At 37.6% G+C, this 15,724-nt stretch overlaps 1 protein-coding gene across 4 annotated transcripts; it reads right to left on the bottom strand.

The window, feature by feature from the left end:
• Positions 1–230: 230 nt before the first annotated feature.
• On the bottom strand, positions 231–13,956 carry reep6 (receptor accessory protein 6). Of its 4 annotated transcripts, none has more exons than XM_051947357.1 (7): positions 13,809–13,956; positions 7,666–7,759; positions 6,766–6,904; positions 6,306–6,474; positions 6,101–6,231; positions 4,126–4,148; positions 231–2,832 (listed from the first exon to the last, which is right to left on the bottom strand). In XM_051947357.1, the coding sequence occupies exons 1-6, from the start codon at positions 13,939–13,941 to the stop codon at positions 4,128–4,130; spliced, it is 687 nt and encodes a 228-aa protein (XP_051803317.1). In that variant the 5' UTR covers positions 13,942–13,956; the 3' UTR covers positions 231–2,832; positions 4,126–4,127. The 4 variants fall into 4 exon arrangements, with proteins under 4 accessions (XP_051803317.1, XP_051803314.1, XP_022050401.1 ...); XM_051947354.1 differs by lacking the exon at positions 13,809–13,956 and adding an exon at positions 9,166–9,249; XM_022194709.2 differs by lacking the exons at positions 4,126–4,148; positions 13,809–13,956 and adding an exon at positions 9,166–9,249.
• Positions 13,957–15,724: the final 1,768 nt, after the last annotated feature.

Here is a 15,724-nt window from a genome sequence, read left to right as displayed (position 1 = left end):
TGAGATTTTGGAAACAATATCAAAACTTCACAAAAACTAAGTTGTCTAAGTAGAAAACAATATTTTAATCATGGATGTAATTTAGAACAAATTCAAACTACGCAGATTAGATTGTTTTTCAGTGAATATACAGATTTGGATCCTTCTTGTTTCATTGTTGTCCAAACATATATTTTATGATGCTGTGATCAGAGCTTCATCATGCTGTACAGAGCAGCTGGGACACTTAGTTTGATTCTGATAAACAGGTTTTATTTCTTATCATAATGTAATCATCAAATATCAATAATACCATATGCACTAAAATCACTGGGTCAGAACTAGTCCAGTTTGATAATATATAGCATCAACACAAACACTTCAGCCGTGGTGTCAAAATAAAGACTTTTCAGGAATAAATCTAATTACCAATCAAATGAAAATAACACGTAGAGAAGCAACATTTAAAATGTAGTTGTCCACAACTACATAAATCACCTAGTATACAGAGAATTGACTAATCCAGGAGTTAGTTTTTAAGACAGTCTAAATTCTCTGATTGCAGCTTCGTACATGTGACACCCGATTGATTAATGAAGAAAATAATCAACAGATTAATCAACTATGGAAGTAATCACTACTTGCAGCCCTACTAACGCTGAGTCAAATTGATCAATAACCCAACAGTAAGCACCACATCAGCAGCAGGTACAGTAAATTCAGTGCTGCATCTTTGCCATATTTACCCAAACATGGTCCATTTTTGACCCAGTGATTTTCAGTGTCTAATCTCATTTACAAAAAAACTAAAAGTAGAAATAATAAACTTAACAGGTAAAAAGAAACACAGTAATTGATGCGAAGCACCCAAACTGGATCCACTCAGAAATATTCAGTTCAGCAGATGTAGAAGCATGCAAACACACAAGAAATAAGTAAATAAATAAACTACCAGCAGCAGCAGCTATACAACTGTGAAAGCAGTAACTGTCAGACTATAGAGAAATCTGTTGATGGTCAAACTGCAGCACCTCAGAACTCCTAGCTGCTGCCTTTCTCATACAAATGCCATCTCCCCCTGCTGGCTGGAGGATGGAAACTGTAATGCATGGATTATTCACATTACAATAGATCAGTATTAGATTAGAGTAATTGCTGATGGACAAAAAAAACATATTTCTAGCCTACGTCTATTTTCTTCTGTTTAAACCTCCTGTTCTCCTTATTTATGGGCACCAAAACATATTGTTTCCTTGTCTGAAAAAATCCAGCAAAAAATTTCAACAAATTACTGAAAATTTGTAAAACCTTCAGGAAGAAAATTCCAACAATTCCGTAAAAGTTTCCCTTAAAAGTTGTTTTTTTTTTTGTTTTTTTTTTAAAATTGGCAAGAAAGCTCTTGTAAATATTTTCAAAAAATGAGTAAAAATCTTCCAAAAAAAAAAGAATCCTAAAAATATCTAAAGTGATTGCATATGTATTCAGTAAAACTTAAGAAAAATGTTTTTAAGAAACATTTTTAACATTTTTTTTCCACCAAAAAATGTTCAAAGATTTCCAAAAATGTTGAAAATGTGGACATCAGAAGTTTCACTGGGAAAATATATATATATTTCCACATTTTCAAGCTTTAAAATAGGTCAATTTTGACCCACAGGACGGCACGTGGGTTAACATATTAATAAAGCCGAATATATGAAGCAGCAGAAAATGTGAACTGTTGCACGTCACTAGTATTATAGTAGTATAGTGGTATCGGGGACCTTTTGTCTATGATCATGATCCATTGTGAATCTTCCATGTAGGCAATCTGTAAAGTAAAAATTCCACCACAATTTACTGACCATATTTCACCAAACACAGGTCCTGCAATAACATTAGTCTGGTGTGAATCAGCATCTCTGTGATTTGACGTTGTTTTCTGGTTTTAATTTGTACCTTCTCTGTCCAGAATCGCAGCGTTGGTGACAATAAATGAAGGTTTGGAGTATTTTTAGTGCAAATTCAGAAAACCTGAGTCATATTCAGAAAAAGCTAGAATCTCTAAAGATAATTAGGTGGACGACATCATGGCAGCATTTTTCTTTCTTTTAAGTGGCTCAACACTGAATTACATAGCTGCCTGTTCAAACCACAGATGACGTCAGCGATTTCAAGTAAAGCACAGACTTTGCGTCTTCTGTGTGAATACGTCACCGGGTCCTGTGTGAACTGAATGATTTTTCAACCATTCTAAACTACGGAGGTTAAGTACAAGGTCTGAAGCTCTTTCGTTATACTGGCTTCACTTCACATAAACCTCTCAAATTAAAAAACTACAAATAAGACAAACTTTTTCTGATCCCTCAGCAGGTAATTTCACAAAATACAGTCCACCTACCGTGACCTGGACTCGAACTGGAGTTGCTGCGGACACAACACAGAGTACTAATCACTATATGATCACGGCAAGCTGCAATGAGCTGCTGTACATGCCCCAGTGTCCAAGCTCCTGGAGCGGTCTCTATATCAGGACAACGGTTCAGTTCCAGATCAGTAAGTTAATGAGTGAATTATAATTTACAGTTTTAGAAGCTTCGCATCAAAATAAATAAATCAACCATGGATGTTTAAAATCATAAATATAAATAAATGAAGTGAAAGGAAAACAAGAAACAGTTTGCAGAGATTTTCTGTGCCAGCAACATTTTTCCATGAAATCCTGCCTCAGCCTGGGACAAAAGTAAAACCTCTAAAAAGGGAAACGAGTCTCTGTGACAGGAGCGATGCTGTCAAGATGAAGAGGAAAACCTTCACTCTGTCCTCCTCTTCCTCACTGAAGCTCCTCCTCTTCCTCCACTGCTATCTGACAGACTGAAGAACAAAGAAACAATGGTCACAAGTTGTTTCATGGGTTTCTGTTAGTTTTCCTTCTAATTTCTTCTGTATGGAATCAAGACAGTTCACAGCTTCATAACACTGTTTCACTTTAACAGGAAAAATCTCATATGGAACTGAGTGTCCGGAGAATTTCCGCCTTGTACAGCATTTTGTTTACATTTTAGATTGAGTAGCTTGTCCACAAATGGACAACATGTTTGCATTCATTGCTGTCTTATTTCCAGATTTTAAGAACTTCCAGTTTTAACAGCTCAAACTAAGACATTAAATACTGACTTTCAAACATCTTTAACTTGAATTTCTGACAGTTCACTGTTGAAATCAGAGCCTTTAGTTTTATGTCAGAATATTTTTATTTTTGTTGAGGGTTCATTTTTCCGTTAGTTTGGAGAAAACATGCCAAGTCACCAGTTTTTACCTCCACTGGCAGCTGTTGCGTTTGAAGTGATCAAATTTCACTGATTAACAGAATATTTAAAGTAGCTTGTGGGGAAGTTTTGCAGAGTAGCTGAACAATATGCTGTAAATTAATCAAGAATTACTGTACTCCTGGTTCAAATACACCATTTCAGGTGGCTACCTCATAAAGCTCATCCAGAGAATGCAAAGAGTGTGTAAAGCAGTAATCAAAGCAAAGGTTTGCTATTTTGAAGAATCTAAAATATAAAACACATTTTGACTTATTCCACACTTTTTTGTTCACTACATAATTCAATATGTGTTTGTTAATAGTTTTCATGCCTTCAGTGAGAATCTACAATGTAAATAGTCGTTACAATAAAGCAAACCGATTAAATGAGAAGGTGTGTCCAAACTTTTGACTGGTAGTGTATTTTCATGTGACACAGTTCTACCCAAGAGAACTGCTTGTGAAAGATTTGGAAATAATGGATGGCAAACAATTTTTTCCTCCTATTATTTAATGTGTCCTGTATGCTCCGTCCTGTAGATGTAATTCTCTATTTTAATAATATGACACAGAGCTATACTCTGGACTGTCCTGTTCAACTGCTCCAATTATAGCAGCACTGATTAGCATAAATAGCAGAGTCTGATTTAATCTCAGCAGAATAAATTTGATGAACGTTCTTTATTTAAATAGAACAAAATAGAAATTGTTTTCTAGTGACTTCAACATTTCAATATGAGAAATGGCATTTCCTAGAACAAAATAAAAACTGTCCTTGTCTGAGTCAAAAACAAACTATGAGGAAACAAACATTTAGCCTTTGTGTTTTCTACAACTTGTCAGAATGACAAACTTACCGTCAATCTACACTGAGTTCCTCCTGATGTGCAGACAAACAACAGACACAACCAAAAGTTAAAAACAAGAAACTTTTAAGGAAACACTTCAAAGTGGTAAAAGAACAAAAATTGTCTTTGGATATTCTGGCTCTAAAACAACCATCTGGCAAATAAACTTTTAGAAAACCAGTTTAATTTTGTAACTTCAATGTGTTCTGATACACCAGCTGAGACCACAGCAGCCCTGCATGATTCGTGCTTACAGGTCTTTAACTGATGACCTTAACTGGAGGCTTCAAATCAGAATGTTTAAACTGTCCCCTAAAGGCACCCCACAGGGATCAATATAAGGTCTCCCACTCTTCCTCTACCAGGGTACAGTCTGACAGGACAACATCTGGCACACTAAGATATTGGAGCCAGCTGTTCTGATTTTAAAAACCAAAAGGGATCCATCAGGTCTGCATAGAGCAGCAGGAAAAGAGGGATGGGGAGCATCACAAGAACCGCTGAAGAAGAAAGCTATTTTACCTTCAAACACAACAGAAACATGACATGTCTACAAGGGTTCACTCTAATTCTCTCCACATCACATTCACTGTCTGGAGAACAGTACACTATTCTAGCACCAAACGAGCCAACTTACCAAACTGGTTAACCCAGAAAAGGCTGGAACAGTAACACAACAGCAGCATTAGCAAAAGGTCAGAGTTTATTCCTGATTTCTAACACAAATAGTTTAGGAAACATAAGGTAATAAAATCTAAAGCTGTGTGGGAAAGAGGCCTCAACATTAGCAACATCTCAATGATGTGCAATTTCTTCTTCTTCCAGTTTTTTTTAAAGACAGCTTCACTAGAACTTTGGCCTCAGCAGACGCACAGCAGGTCATCTTCAATAAATGATTACTTGTTAATCAATCTGATTCTATATTTGAATGAGCAGAAACAGTTTCTTATTTTGATTCAGTGTTTTTTATCAAATATTTTCAAACTCAAAACATTTTTAACTGAATCCAAATGAAGTGTTAATAAACCTGAAACTCCAACCAGAGCATCAGCTGAGCAGCAAAAGATGAAACAACAGCTGAAATATTACAGGCACTTAGATCTGATTAAAAAAAAAGTCCATGAATAGTGACAAAAGAGCCCCCAAAATAAAAACTACTGTTTTTCAAACAAAATGTAAAAAAAATAATAATAATTGAAGAAACTGAAACGAAATTTTGTACTAATTTTTTTATAAATAAAGAAACCCAGAAATGTTTAAAAAATTTTCTAAAAGTAAAAAGTATCGATAGTGTTCCAACAATGGAAAATAAATAAGGCTTTTTTTAAAAAAAAAAATTGTTACAATACCAAAATATATAAATACAAAAAATCTGCTATCTTTTATCTTATTTTTTCCACTCAGTATTACACAAACTCACTGATCCTGAACACGGAGGTCCTAATTCTCAGCTCTGAGCTAATGAGCTGACATTAATCAGCTGTAAAAACTGTGTCAGCAGGACTCTGCTGATCAATTCTAGGATTCATCTGAGTCTAATGAATCCAGGAGCTGCTCCAAAATGAACCCGACAACCAAACTCTATCCTCTGTACACATGACATCAGGCAAGTACACAGCTCACCTACAGATCCAGACTGAACAACAGAAGACTCTATATTAAGAAAATAACTCACTAATCAGCTGATCTGACACAGAAACATCCTGCAGTCTGAAACTGATCTGAGAGTCCATCTGGGACTCAGACTGCTGAACCCATCAGAACCATCAGACAGCAGCTCAGAACAAACCTTAGAAAAAGGAACATCTACACTGTTTGTCTCTACAAGGACCCATTAGGAGGTTAAAGCCCACTTTATTACAACTTGGCTCCATTTCTAAGCTGCGTTAGTGTTCCAAGTTGTAGTAAACTGGTTCAGACAGCTTTCTGGGACTGGTTTAAGGTGGGCAAAGTGGGAAAAGGTAGAGCAAATGTGTTTTCATACTCTTTGTTCTTCACTTGGCAGCGATGGAGCAACTTTAGCTGATGATGTTTCTCCTGATGAGCTCGGTAAACTTCTAGTCTCGGGTGGTGCCGGCGTCACTATAGATTTATTCTTCACCAGACTGGACAGCACTGAGGAGGAGGAAACAGGAGGAGGATTAAACCTGGCATGAGAGCGCTCAGTAGTGATCTTGGACTGGTCGTACCTTCTCTGGTGAGGTTCTCTGCAGCGCTCATGGCTTTCCCACTGATGTCGCTGACCATGTTGTCCACCGTGGCCTCGTGGCGGAGGAAGATGGGCCGAACCACTTTGTTGTAGATGATCTGGGAGCCGTTCCAGGACATCGGGGCCATGCACCACAACAGAAAGAGACACTGGAACCACAGAGGACACACAAATGTGGATGACTGGACCAGAACTTATTTTATCATAGTGCTTGTTAGTCTGGTTGATTTTGCAGAGGTAAAACATGCAGAACTCCATATAAAAATCACATTTACTTCCGTGTTCAGGTCAAAACAAACAATTAACACCCTGAATGACTTATCAGACGAGTTGCAGCCTTTAGTTTGGGTTGACTCGAGCTGCTCTTTATGTTCGTGCCAGTTTCACTAACTTTACTTCTAAGCTCTTATTTTGGTCATTATTCCTGAGCGTGTTCTCACCTTAAAAGCGTAGTAAAACGGGAACCAGTAGAGGAAAATATCGGAGAAGAACTCGCCCAGACTGAAGACGCCGTACACCACCCAGTACGTCAGCCATTTTGTGTCGTCTTCTTTGTTCAGACTTTCGATGGCTTTGATTCTGTAGAGAAACGGAGTGTTTCAACAGAGTCGAAATGCATTGATTATGAGGATGACATGATTATGTCTGCACCACTGAGCCTGATCCATTCAGACAGGATTAACTTCACAGGGGGAGGTGGAAAAATATTTTAAAATTTGGCTTGGGGGATCAAAACTCTCTGTCGTTTCATGTGAACTAGCGTCCCAGTTCATATCAGGGATTTTCTTGAAAAAACATCCATTTGAAAACTTCTATTTAGTTCATCAAACATTGTAACATCCCAAAGCACTTCTCCAAAATTTTTTAGTGATAAACGTGTTAAGTTTGGTCCTCTGAGCCAAAGTTCATGTCTGTGTTTCCTTGTCAGCCCTACCAGTCGGTTATTTTTTGCGTGAAATTTGCTTAAAGTCTTTTGAAAATAATTAATTTGTCGTACCTTTCTGTAGTTTTAGTGAAATTGTCAACTGCTAAATGAATCTCCAGTTACTTTGAGTACTGATTAACTGTTGCTAGTATGTTTTTAAATTAATTACAAGTAAAAAGTTTTCTGATTTCAGCTTCTTTTAAGTGAGTATTTTCGGGTTTCTTTCCTCCTCTGTAGCATTAAATTGAAAATCTTTCGGTTGTGGACAAAAGACGACATTTGTCATCTCAGGCTTTAGGAAATACTGATACCTTTTACCATTTTGTGACATTTCAAAGGCCAAAAAACTCATTGCTTAATTGAGAGTATGAGTGTGAACATGAAATACAATTACAAATAGATGAGAAAAACTTACGAATAATAAGCTGGGTAGACGAAACCGATCAGGTTGCAGACCAGGGAGGCACCATATCCGTACACCAGGTAGAGTCCAGTCAGTGAGACGGCACCTGGACGAGGACACACAGGAGACAGACATCATGTCCTCTCTGATGCAGGTTTAACAATGCAGCTATTTTTAATGTAGTTTGTTTCTAGCAGTGATGGAAGAAGCACAGAGAACTTTTACTGAAGTTCAAGTATGAAAGTATAATCAGAAAAATGAGAAGCAAAAGTACTCAGTGAGTTTGACAAGTCTTTTTCATGGCAGCATTTACTGTTGTAGATGGTTAAACAGCTGCAAGAAAACATCAAATGTTTAGTATTTCGGCAGGTTGACATTTAATGTTATTACTTCATTTTAATCCATCAATCATTTTACTTTAATATGCTGCTTGGTGGTTTAATTTTACGGCAAATCATCTTGTTTTCTTAAATCTTCTTTGTGTGCAGAAATGTGAATTTGTAAAGCTGTCAAATGTAGTTTAGTAAAAGCACCATACAATGAAAATACTCAATTCTCTAAGTACAGACTTTGAGGGAATTGTGTGTTAAAGTATACTTAAAAGTAGTAGTAGTACACATATATAAATAAATAGCAATTAAACATAGTCTCCAGCTTGTTTGCAGACTTATGAAATCACTGGCTAGCACTGAATTCAGCTTAATTACAGTTTTGAGGCCTCGATTAAACAAAAACACAAAGCAGAACCATGTAGCAGCAAGGCTTTGGCTGTCAGAGTAAAAGCAGAACATCATATCAGGAATTTTCACAACAATGACAAAATGTGATCTCATGACATATTAGGACCAGTGACAGCAGATCAAAGACCTGCTCATACTGCAGCTAACCAACGCCTGTAAGCCGCCAGAAGTCCAAATCATCTTACAGTGAGATTCAACTTAAAATGGGCCTTTTCTCAGTCATCACTGTGGTAAATATTCTTGACCTGAAACTGCACAGCAAACAACAACCAACTAGATAAATGTTCATTTTGATTCTCATCTCAACCAGTTTGTTGCAAAAATCAGGCCAAAAGAGCAGGTTACTAACACAAACAGGGAATTTCAGATGTAAAAGACTGTAGTTTTGAAATAGAAACACTTCATTTGGCTGACAAACTGTAAAACACAGTAATCCATAGTATGAGGCCTGTGGGTTTTGGCCCGTCTCGCTCACACCGGAAGAAAGGATCTCCCATTATGTCCAGAAAAAACAGGAGGAATTAATACAACAAATTAGTCCTGATTCAATGTCCATATGAGCTGCTGACTGTGGTTTTACAGAGTTAATAAACTGAAGAATTTCTTTTCATCTCTACACAGTCAGTCCAGCTTTAGAGGGTCAAAAATATGGCAAATCACATCTGGGCAGATTTAAAGACAAATGATGAGTTTACTGACAGTTTACAGCCGACAGACAGACAGATGGGCAGACAGACAGACAAGAAGCATTGTAAAAATGAATGTGTCCTACCTCTGATCAGCTTATGTTGCTGTTCACTCATGAGGCCGCTCTGCTCTGCTGTCTGTCTCTGTGGATAATCTGCTTTAACGTCACCGCACACAGTTAGAGGCAGTGAGTGCCAGGCACCACACTGACATCATGTCCTGCTCACTGAGTTACTGATACACTGAACCGGCATCACTGCACTCACAGTACACCGCTGCTCACTGCATGTTCACAACGACTGCAGTGTCACAGGGAGACTTACCTAAACCAGTCCTCTGACGATCTGAACTAGTCCTCTGAAAAACTAGAAACTTGTCCTGAACTCGTTCTCCAGAGAACAGAAATTTGTCCTAAACCAGTCCACTTCAGACCTGAGACCTGATTTGAACTAGTCCTCTGAAGATTTTAGGCATAACCTGAACTAGTCCTCTGAAGAATACATGTTAACCTGAACTGGTCCATTGAAGACTAGAGACTTGATGTCACCTGTCCTCTGAAGACCTGAACTAGTCTGCTGAAGACTAGAGACATAACATGAACTAGTCCTCTGCACTGGAAAAAATGTCCCTTTCAAAATGAGGGGAAAAAAACTTATTTCAAGGAACTTTTATCTTGAAATAAGTGAAAAAATCTGCCAATAGAACAAGGGAAAAATGGTTTGGTAAGATTTCTTGAAATAAGACATATTTAGAATCTTTAGATCTTAAAATTAGCTGGTACAACCTATTTTAAGCTCTATTTTACCAGGATTGTCTAGCTTAGGTGTCTTAACCCTCCTGTTGTCCTCATTTTTGGCACCAAAAAATACTGTTGCCTTGTCTGAAAAAAATCCATAAATTCAGCAAAAAATTCTCCAAATTTATAAAAATTTGCAAAATCTTCAGGAAGAACATTTCTTAAAAGTTTCCCTTAAAAGTTATATATATTTTTTTTAAAATCCCCAAATTTGGCAATAAATAAAAATTAAAAATAAAAAAAATCTAAAAATTGTAAATATTTTCAAAGAATGAATAAAAAAATTTCAATCAAAAAAATCCTAAAAAATATCTGAAGTGATTCTATATATATATATATATATATCAGTAAAAGCTCTAATATTTTGTTTAAGAACATTTGGGAAAAAAATTCCCAAAAAAATCTGAAAATGTGGAAGCTTTCACTGTGAAAATATTTGTTTTCCACTTTTTTAAACTTTAAAACCAGTCAATTTGACCCACAGGATGACAGGAAGGTTAAAACAAGATAATTTTAAGATTGTTTAACTTAACAAGATTTAAGATGCATTGTCTTAAAACAAGTCCCTCCATCTTGCTGAAATGTCTCTTGTTAAGTGAATTTATCTTAAATCAAGTGGGATGAGACATTTTGACTAAAAATTAGACAAACAGACTTGGTAAGAATTTGAGTTTTCGCACTGTGGGACCACTTGCACTAGTTGTTTGTAAAATGCACTTTAAACCCTTCAAAGCATTTTCTAGCTGTTGCACCATCTAGGTGTAGTGCTACATGTGACACTAAATATTGCTACTGGTGAGAAGCAGGTGCATGGTGAAAAGCCTTGACTAGTTTCCAAGGTGAAAGGATGAAATACCAAACCTCTGAACACATATGAAGGGAGAGAATGTATTGAGAAAGTTAATTTCAGTAATGATAGACTGTTTGAATTCACTGGTAAATTATCCCTGAAGCTGCAACTTGCTGAAAGATAGAAATGCAGCGCTTTCTCTTCCATGTGACACCAATGGATGTTTCCTGATATGATAAATGTAAGCTGAGGTACAGCATGCTGGCAAACTCACAAGTTTCTCTGCCTCACCACAGCCTGTTTCAGACACAGACTTTATTCTGTTAATCTGAAAATAACTGAACGTGTCAGCTTCACTTCTAAATGAGCACTCTGCTTACTTTTCTGTAAAAGTCACGACGGGAATTTCACTAGTTCAGGCCTAGTAACATTTCTGTATCACTTTCAACACAACACAAGTCTAAACTGCACCCAGTCATATTAACAAACAGACTTGCACAAACAACGGTACTTCAAAGTGTGTGAAGTGACTAATACGAGGATTTTTTTTAATTTCAGCATCAATATTCACCCAAACACATTATACACTCGTTTCTGTGAGTCTATTAATGCCCACAGCATCAGAGAGCATCAGAATCCACATGAGCATATTCAAAGCAAGAGACCTGCAGCATTTGTGCACATGGCACAACACATATAATTTCACTACTTATAATTGTAAATTATCCTGACATGAAGACAGATCAGTCAGGATTGGTCTGGGCTAGAATCATACTGGATTTTTGTTTACATCATACAGATGAGCTGTCTCACACAATAACGGAAAAGTGACCCACATCTGAATGACAGAGTGCCATCAAATGATTCATGAAGCTAGCAATGTTACATACATTAAGTCTGAAACGGCCTCATTATCTTTCTTGGTCTATCCAACAAGAAGCCACACACATCAAGGACACACCTCACAAAGACTTTGCATACCTGGCATTCATACATATCCAGGCACCATCTAGAAACAAATAACTTCTTGTAAACAGGAGAGGATTTATGTCCATTAATGATCAGGTTGTGTGTGACGCAGACAAAGTCTACTGCTGTGATAGTGAGGGTCATCCTATGACACATCTTAAGGGAGAGTATCCTGTGAGAAGGATTGTCTGAGGAGGGACAGCTCTCTGGCAAGATGGTTGACAACAGAAGACTGCAAACCCACACAAATCAACTCACATCAAACCCAAACAAGTTCAGAGCACAGCTTTTTACTTTTTTGTCCAAAGACCGCTGCTACCTATAATCATTACTTTTACTTATCATACTGAATATATTAGTGTTCCACTGTCCATGGGGGAAAAAAAATATAAACACAATCTTAAATGTTTCCTTACACAGAAAAGTTTTGCTTTATCAGTAATTACAAACTCTGAAACTTTCACACAAGCTTCAGATTTGGTATTTACTGACTAAATATGCAAAACACTGTTGTAATTCATTTCAAACTAATGTGCTGCAGAAGTTGAATTTGGTGCAGTTATGAGGCTTTCCTGCCAGCAGCAGAAAATGTTTAGGTTGAATAAAAGCATCTTACTAGGAATGGAACCACTTTAACCTATTAATCAAAGTACACAGCTAGTTATTTAATATAATCATCAATCAGTAATGAACAAATAGATCTAATAAATGAATAAATGTTTATGAAACTTTGGAGTTTAGTAGGTAAATAATAAACTACAGACTCTTTTCCTTTGGCTTTGTTGGCAATAGTTTATAAGTTTAAACATTACCATTTGGTTTTCCATACCATGGGAAAATATTATTTCTACATTGTTTAGACAGAACAGGTTCTTAGAGATGAGACCAAGGCATCTCCTCTGAAGGACTTGTAGATTTGGTTGTATTTCGTAAGTTGACCAAGAAGCACAAGTTAATACTAAACCTGAAAGGACCAGAGATGTCTATTTTGGCCTCTTGTTGTGTAACAGACACACATCAGGTTACTATAAACAGCAGTAAACCTGTAGCTCTGAACACGCAAGAATTCTGTTTGACTGAAAATGACTCAACAAATAAGAAACTGATTACTGATAGAAGATTAACAAATGCAAAACATATAAATAACCGCTCCACGGTACTGAGGCTAAGGTTCAGAGTGGCTGGTCTGTACCAGGTATCACTGGACCGGTCAAGTCAGTCAGCCCAGAGTAGGCCGCTGGGATTTTATTGTTTAGGTGAAGGTAGCGGCGCTGACACTATGGTTCCTCTAAGCATGCTTTAAGACCATGAAGCCCATTTTGCTAAAGGGCTACCACTGGTACCCACCGGCCGCACACTACATCAAGCTGTGATGAGAAGCTCTGCTGGTTGTAGACGAGCACGTCCTGGGAAATCTGTTTGGAAGTGCGGGAGAATTTCTTAGGAGGAAGGAGCTCCATCAAGGGATATTATAGGCTGTTTATAGGCCAGGGAGGAAGCAGGTTTGGCTTTCTCTACACAGCCAAACTGTGTTTTTATTATGTTTTTTCACGGCAGTTTACACCTGATGATGCAATTGATTCCAATAAACTACTGTCTTATGTCACTGATCAAGTGTCTTTCACAGATACATATTGCAGTCAGTTTATCACCCAGGACTTGCAGAAACCCTGTTCCGTTCTAGGATGTATCAAATAAAAAGCCCTCTGACAGGACCTGTTTAGATCACATGAAGTACTGAACATAAGTGTCTGCTGAAGACAAAGACATCTCCTGTTAGAGCTTTGACACCGAACCAGAAAGGAAATGTACCACAAAGCCAAAACTGAGATCTCATACAAGCTCAAACTCTGCTGAGCTGTAAATATTTAAACAGTATTCTGAGCTCAACACAATAAATTACACCTTTCGTATTAAATAAAAGTCCTGTGATGCTTGTTAATCAATGAATACTTGTCAGAGCAGAAATGAATTGCAGCCAAATCGAGGCCAAACATTTCCAGCTTACTGTTTACAGACAGCAGCTGTTCACAGGAGGATTACCTGAATCCTCTTCAGTCACCCAATAGCATGAAATAGGTAGGTACAGCCAACTAAATTTAAGCAGAATGATCCAGAAGGTGTTTGACATGAACCGAGCAGACTGAACAACAGGAGCTCAAAGCTCTCATACCAGCAGCGATGATCTTCTTCTTTATCCCAGTTTTCTCCTCCAACTTCCCCAGAAAATCTGTCACCACATTCTTCTCATTCAGAAAGTTTTCAGCTTTGACTTTGATGGAGGTGAAAACATCCAGCAGGCCCATGTTCCTCAATAAGGTCCTCAGACAGCAGAGAAGTCGGAGGAGAGCAACCTGCAGTGGAAAAGAGAACACAGCCGAGTGTAATCCTCCAACAGCACCAATCTGCTTTAATGAGGACGAGGAGGAGCAGCACAGGAGGAGGAGCTGGAACAGTCAATAAACTGACAGACTCAATCTTTCAAAGTTCTTTTGATGGACATGTTCATCCTTACATATAACAAACATTACATATAACATATATTACCGTACTGAAACTACAGAGCATTATCATAAATGTGTTATTTTTCCTCTGCTGATGTCTGTAGTGTACAAGACACACAAAACAAATATCTGACAAAGCAAAAATGGGCCACAGTTTTTAAGAGTTTAGAATTGAAACGCACATCACAAACAGGGTTAAGACTCTGAAACCACCTCCTTACTCGCTCGTTTACTGCGTTTTATAAAACAGACACACAGTAGCTCAGTCAATGTCAAATAGATTAGAATCAGTTAATTTGACTAATGATGATAATATTTGTAAGTGACCTTTTGTTCTACAATGAAAACCAAAAAAAGAAAGAAACATCAAACTTAAGAGAAATTTATGAAAAAATGTATTGAACTAAATATAAATTATTTAATAGGATAGATGAATGAAATAATTGCTATTTAAATGTAAAGTGCTACTAAGAGTCCACATCTGTAGACTCACACACTGCAGCTCCTGATCAGTAAAAGTTTCCTCCTGTTGTTCACAGACTCATTAGTTTGACCTGATGTTATGTGTCTGATAGTAAGAAACTAATTTATGAACTAAACTCAATGAGAATAAGACAAGACATCAGCTGAGAAAAACACCTGATGGAACATCATCGGGTAATGTGGGTGTAACCGTAATATTACTGTCAGTTCAGAGAGCGCAGTACTCTGCCAAGGCTGTTCATTTCCCCATATGGCATTGTCAGAAATGCAGCATTTTCTAAAGAAATTGAGCAGTGGTTAATTAGTAACTGATGATCACAAATCACAACACAATAGAAAGTGGCCATTTATTATAGATGTACCCAAAAACAAAATGACCTTGCGCTGAGCACAGGCGGGTCTTATGCATGTGTACGTTATGTATGGATATCGAATCACGTGACCAAAATATGCAGCAGGTGGCAGGTATTGATGGGACTCAGAAACACCCGCATAATTTAATCAATTGTTCCTTGGGTCATTTCCAACGGATAAGTCTGCAGCGGTGGATATGAAGTAGGATCACAATCATGTAATTGTCAGCAGACAGCTGACATAGTGTACACTTGTTGTCATAGTTACAGTGACGCCGTGACACTATCTTACAATGACACAAGTCTTTCACAAATCCGTAGATCCAGACTACAAGTCATATCACTGTCAAAATCTAGTAATGTAGCGCACTGACGGAGTAACAGACGGACAGAAAAACGTACACTGATTGTCACATAACTCTGCCAAGGAACACTGAGATTGGCTTAGAGTCTGGATTAACTGACAGAAAATAGACTAAAATGTCAAAAAAAAAAAAGTAATCATCTAAATCTGAAATTAGCAACAGGTGTCACAGTTGAATTTGCTTTGTTTGTACTGTGGCTTAAGTGAACTCTGCAGTCTTGGGGGGGCGCTAACAGGCCTTTGTGTTGCTGTGTAAACATGCAGCTGAAGCAGATGCGATAAGATTTGATAGTGACCGCAGCAGCAGAGGAGGGGTTGGAGAATGAGCCTCTGAGCAGGAATGCATCCTGCAGGCCGACACACGTCTTCCTGCAGTCATGTCAGC

Source organism: Acanthochromis polyacanthus, chromosome 4 (genome assembly GCF_021347895.1).
Source record: "Acanthochromis polyacanthus isolate Apoly-LR-REF ecotype Palm Island chromosome 4, KAUST_Apoly_ChrSc, whole genome shotgun sequence".
NCBI lineage: Eukaryota > Metazoa > Chordata > Actinopteri > Pomacentridae > Acanthochromis > Acanthochromis polyacanthus.
This window is presented reverse-complemented; position numbering and strand designations above follow the sequence as displayed.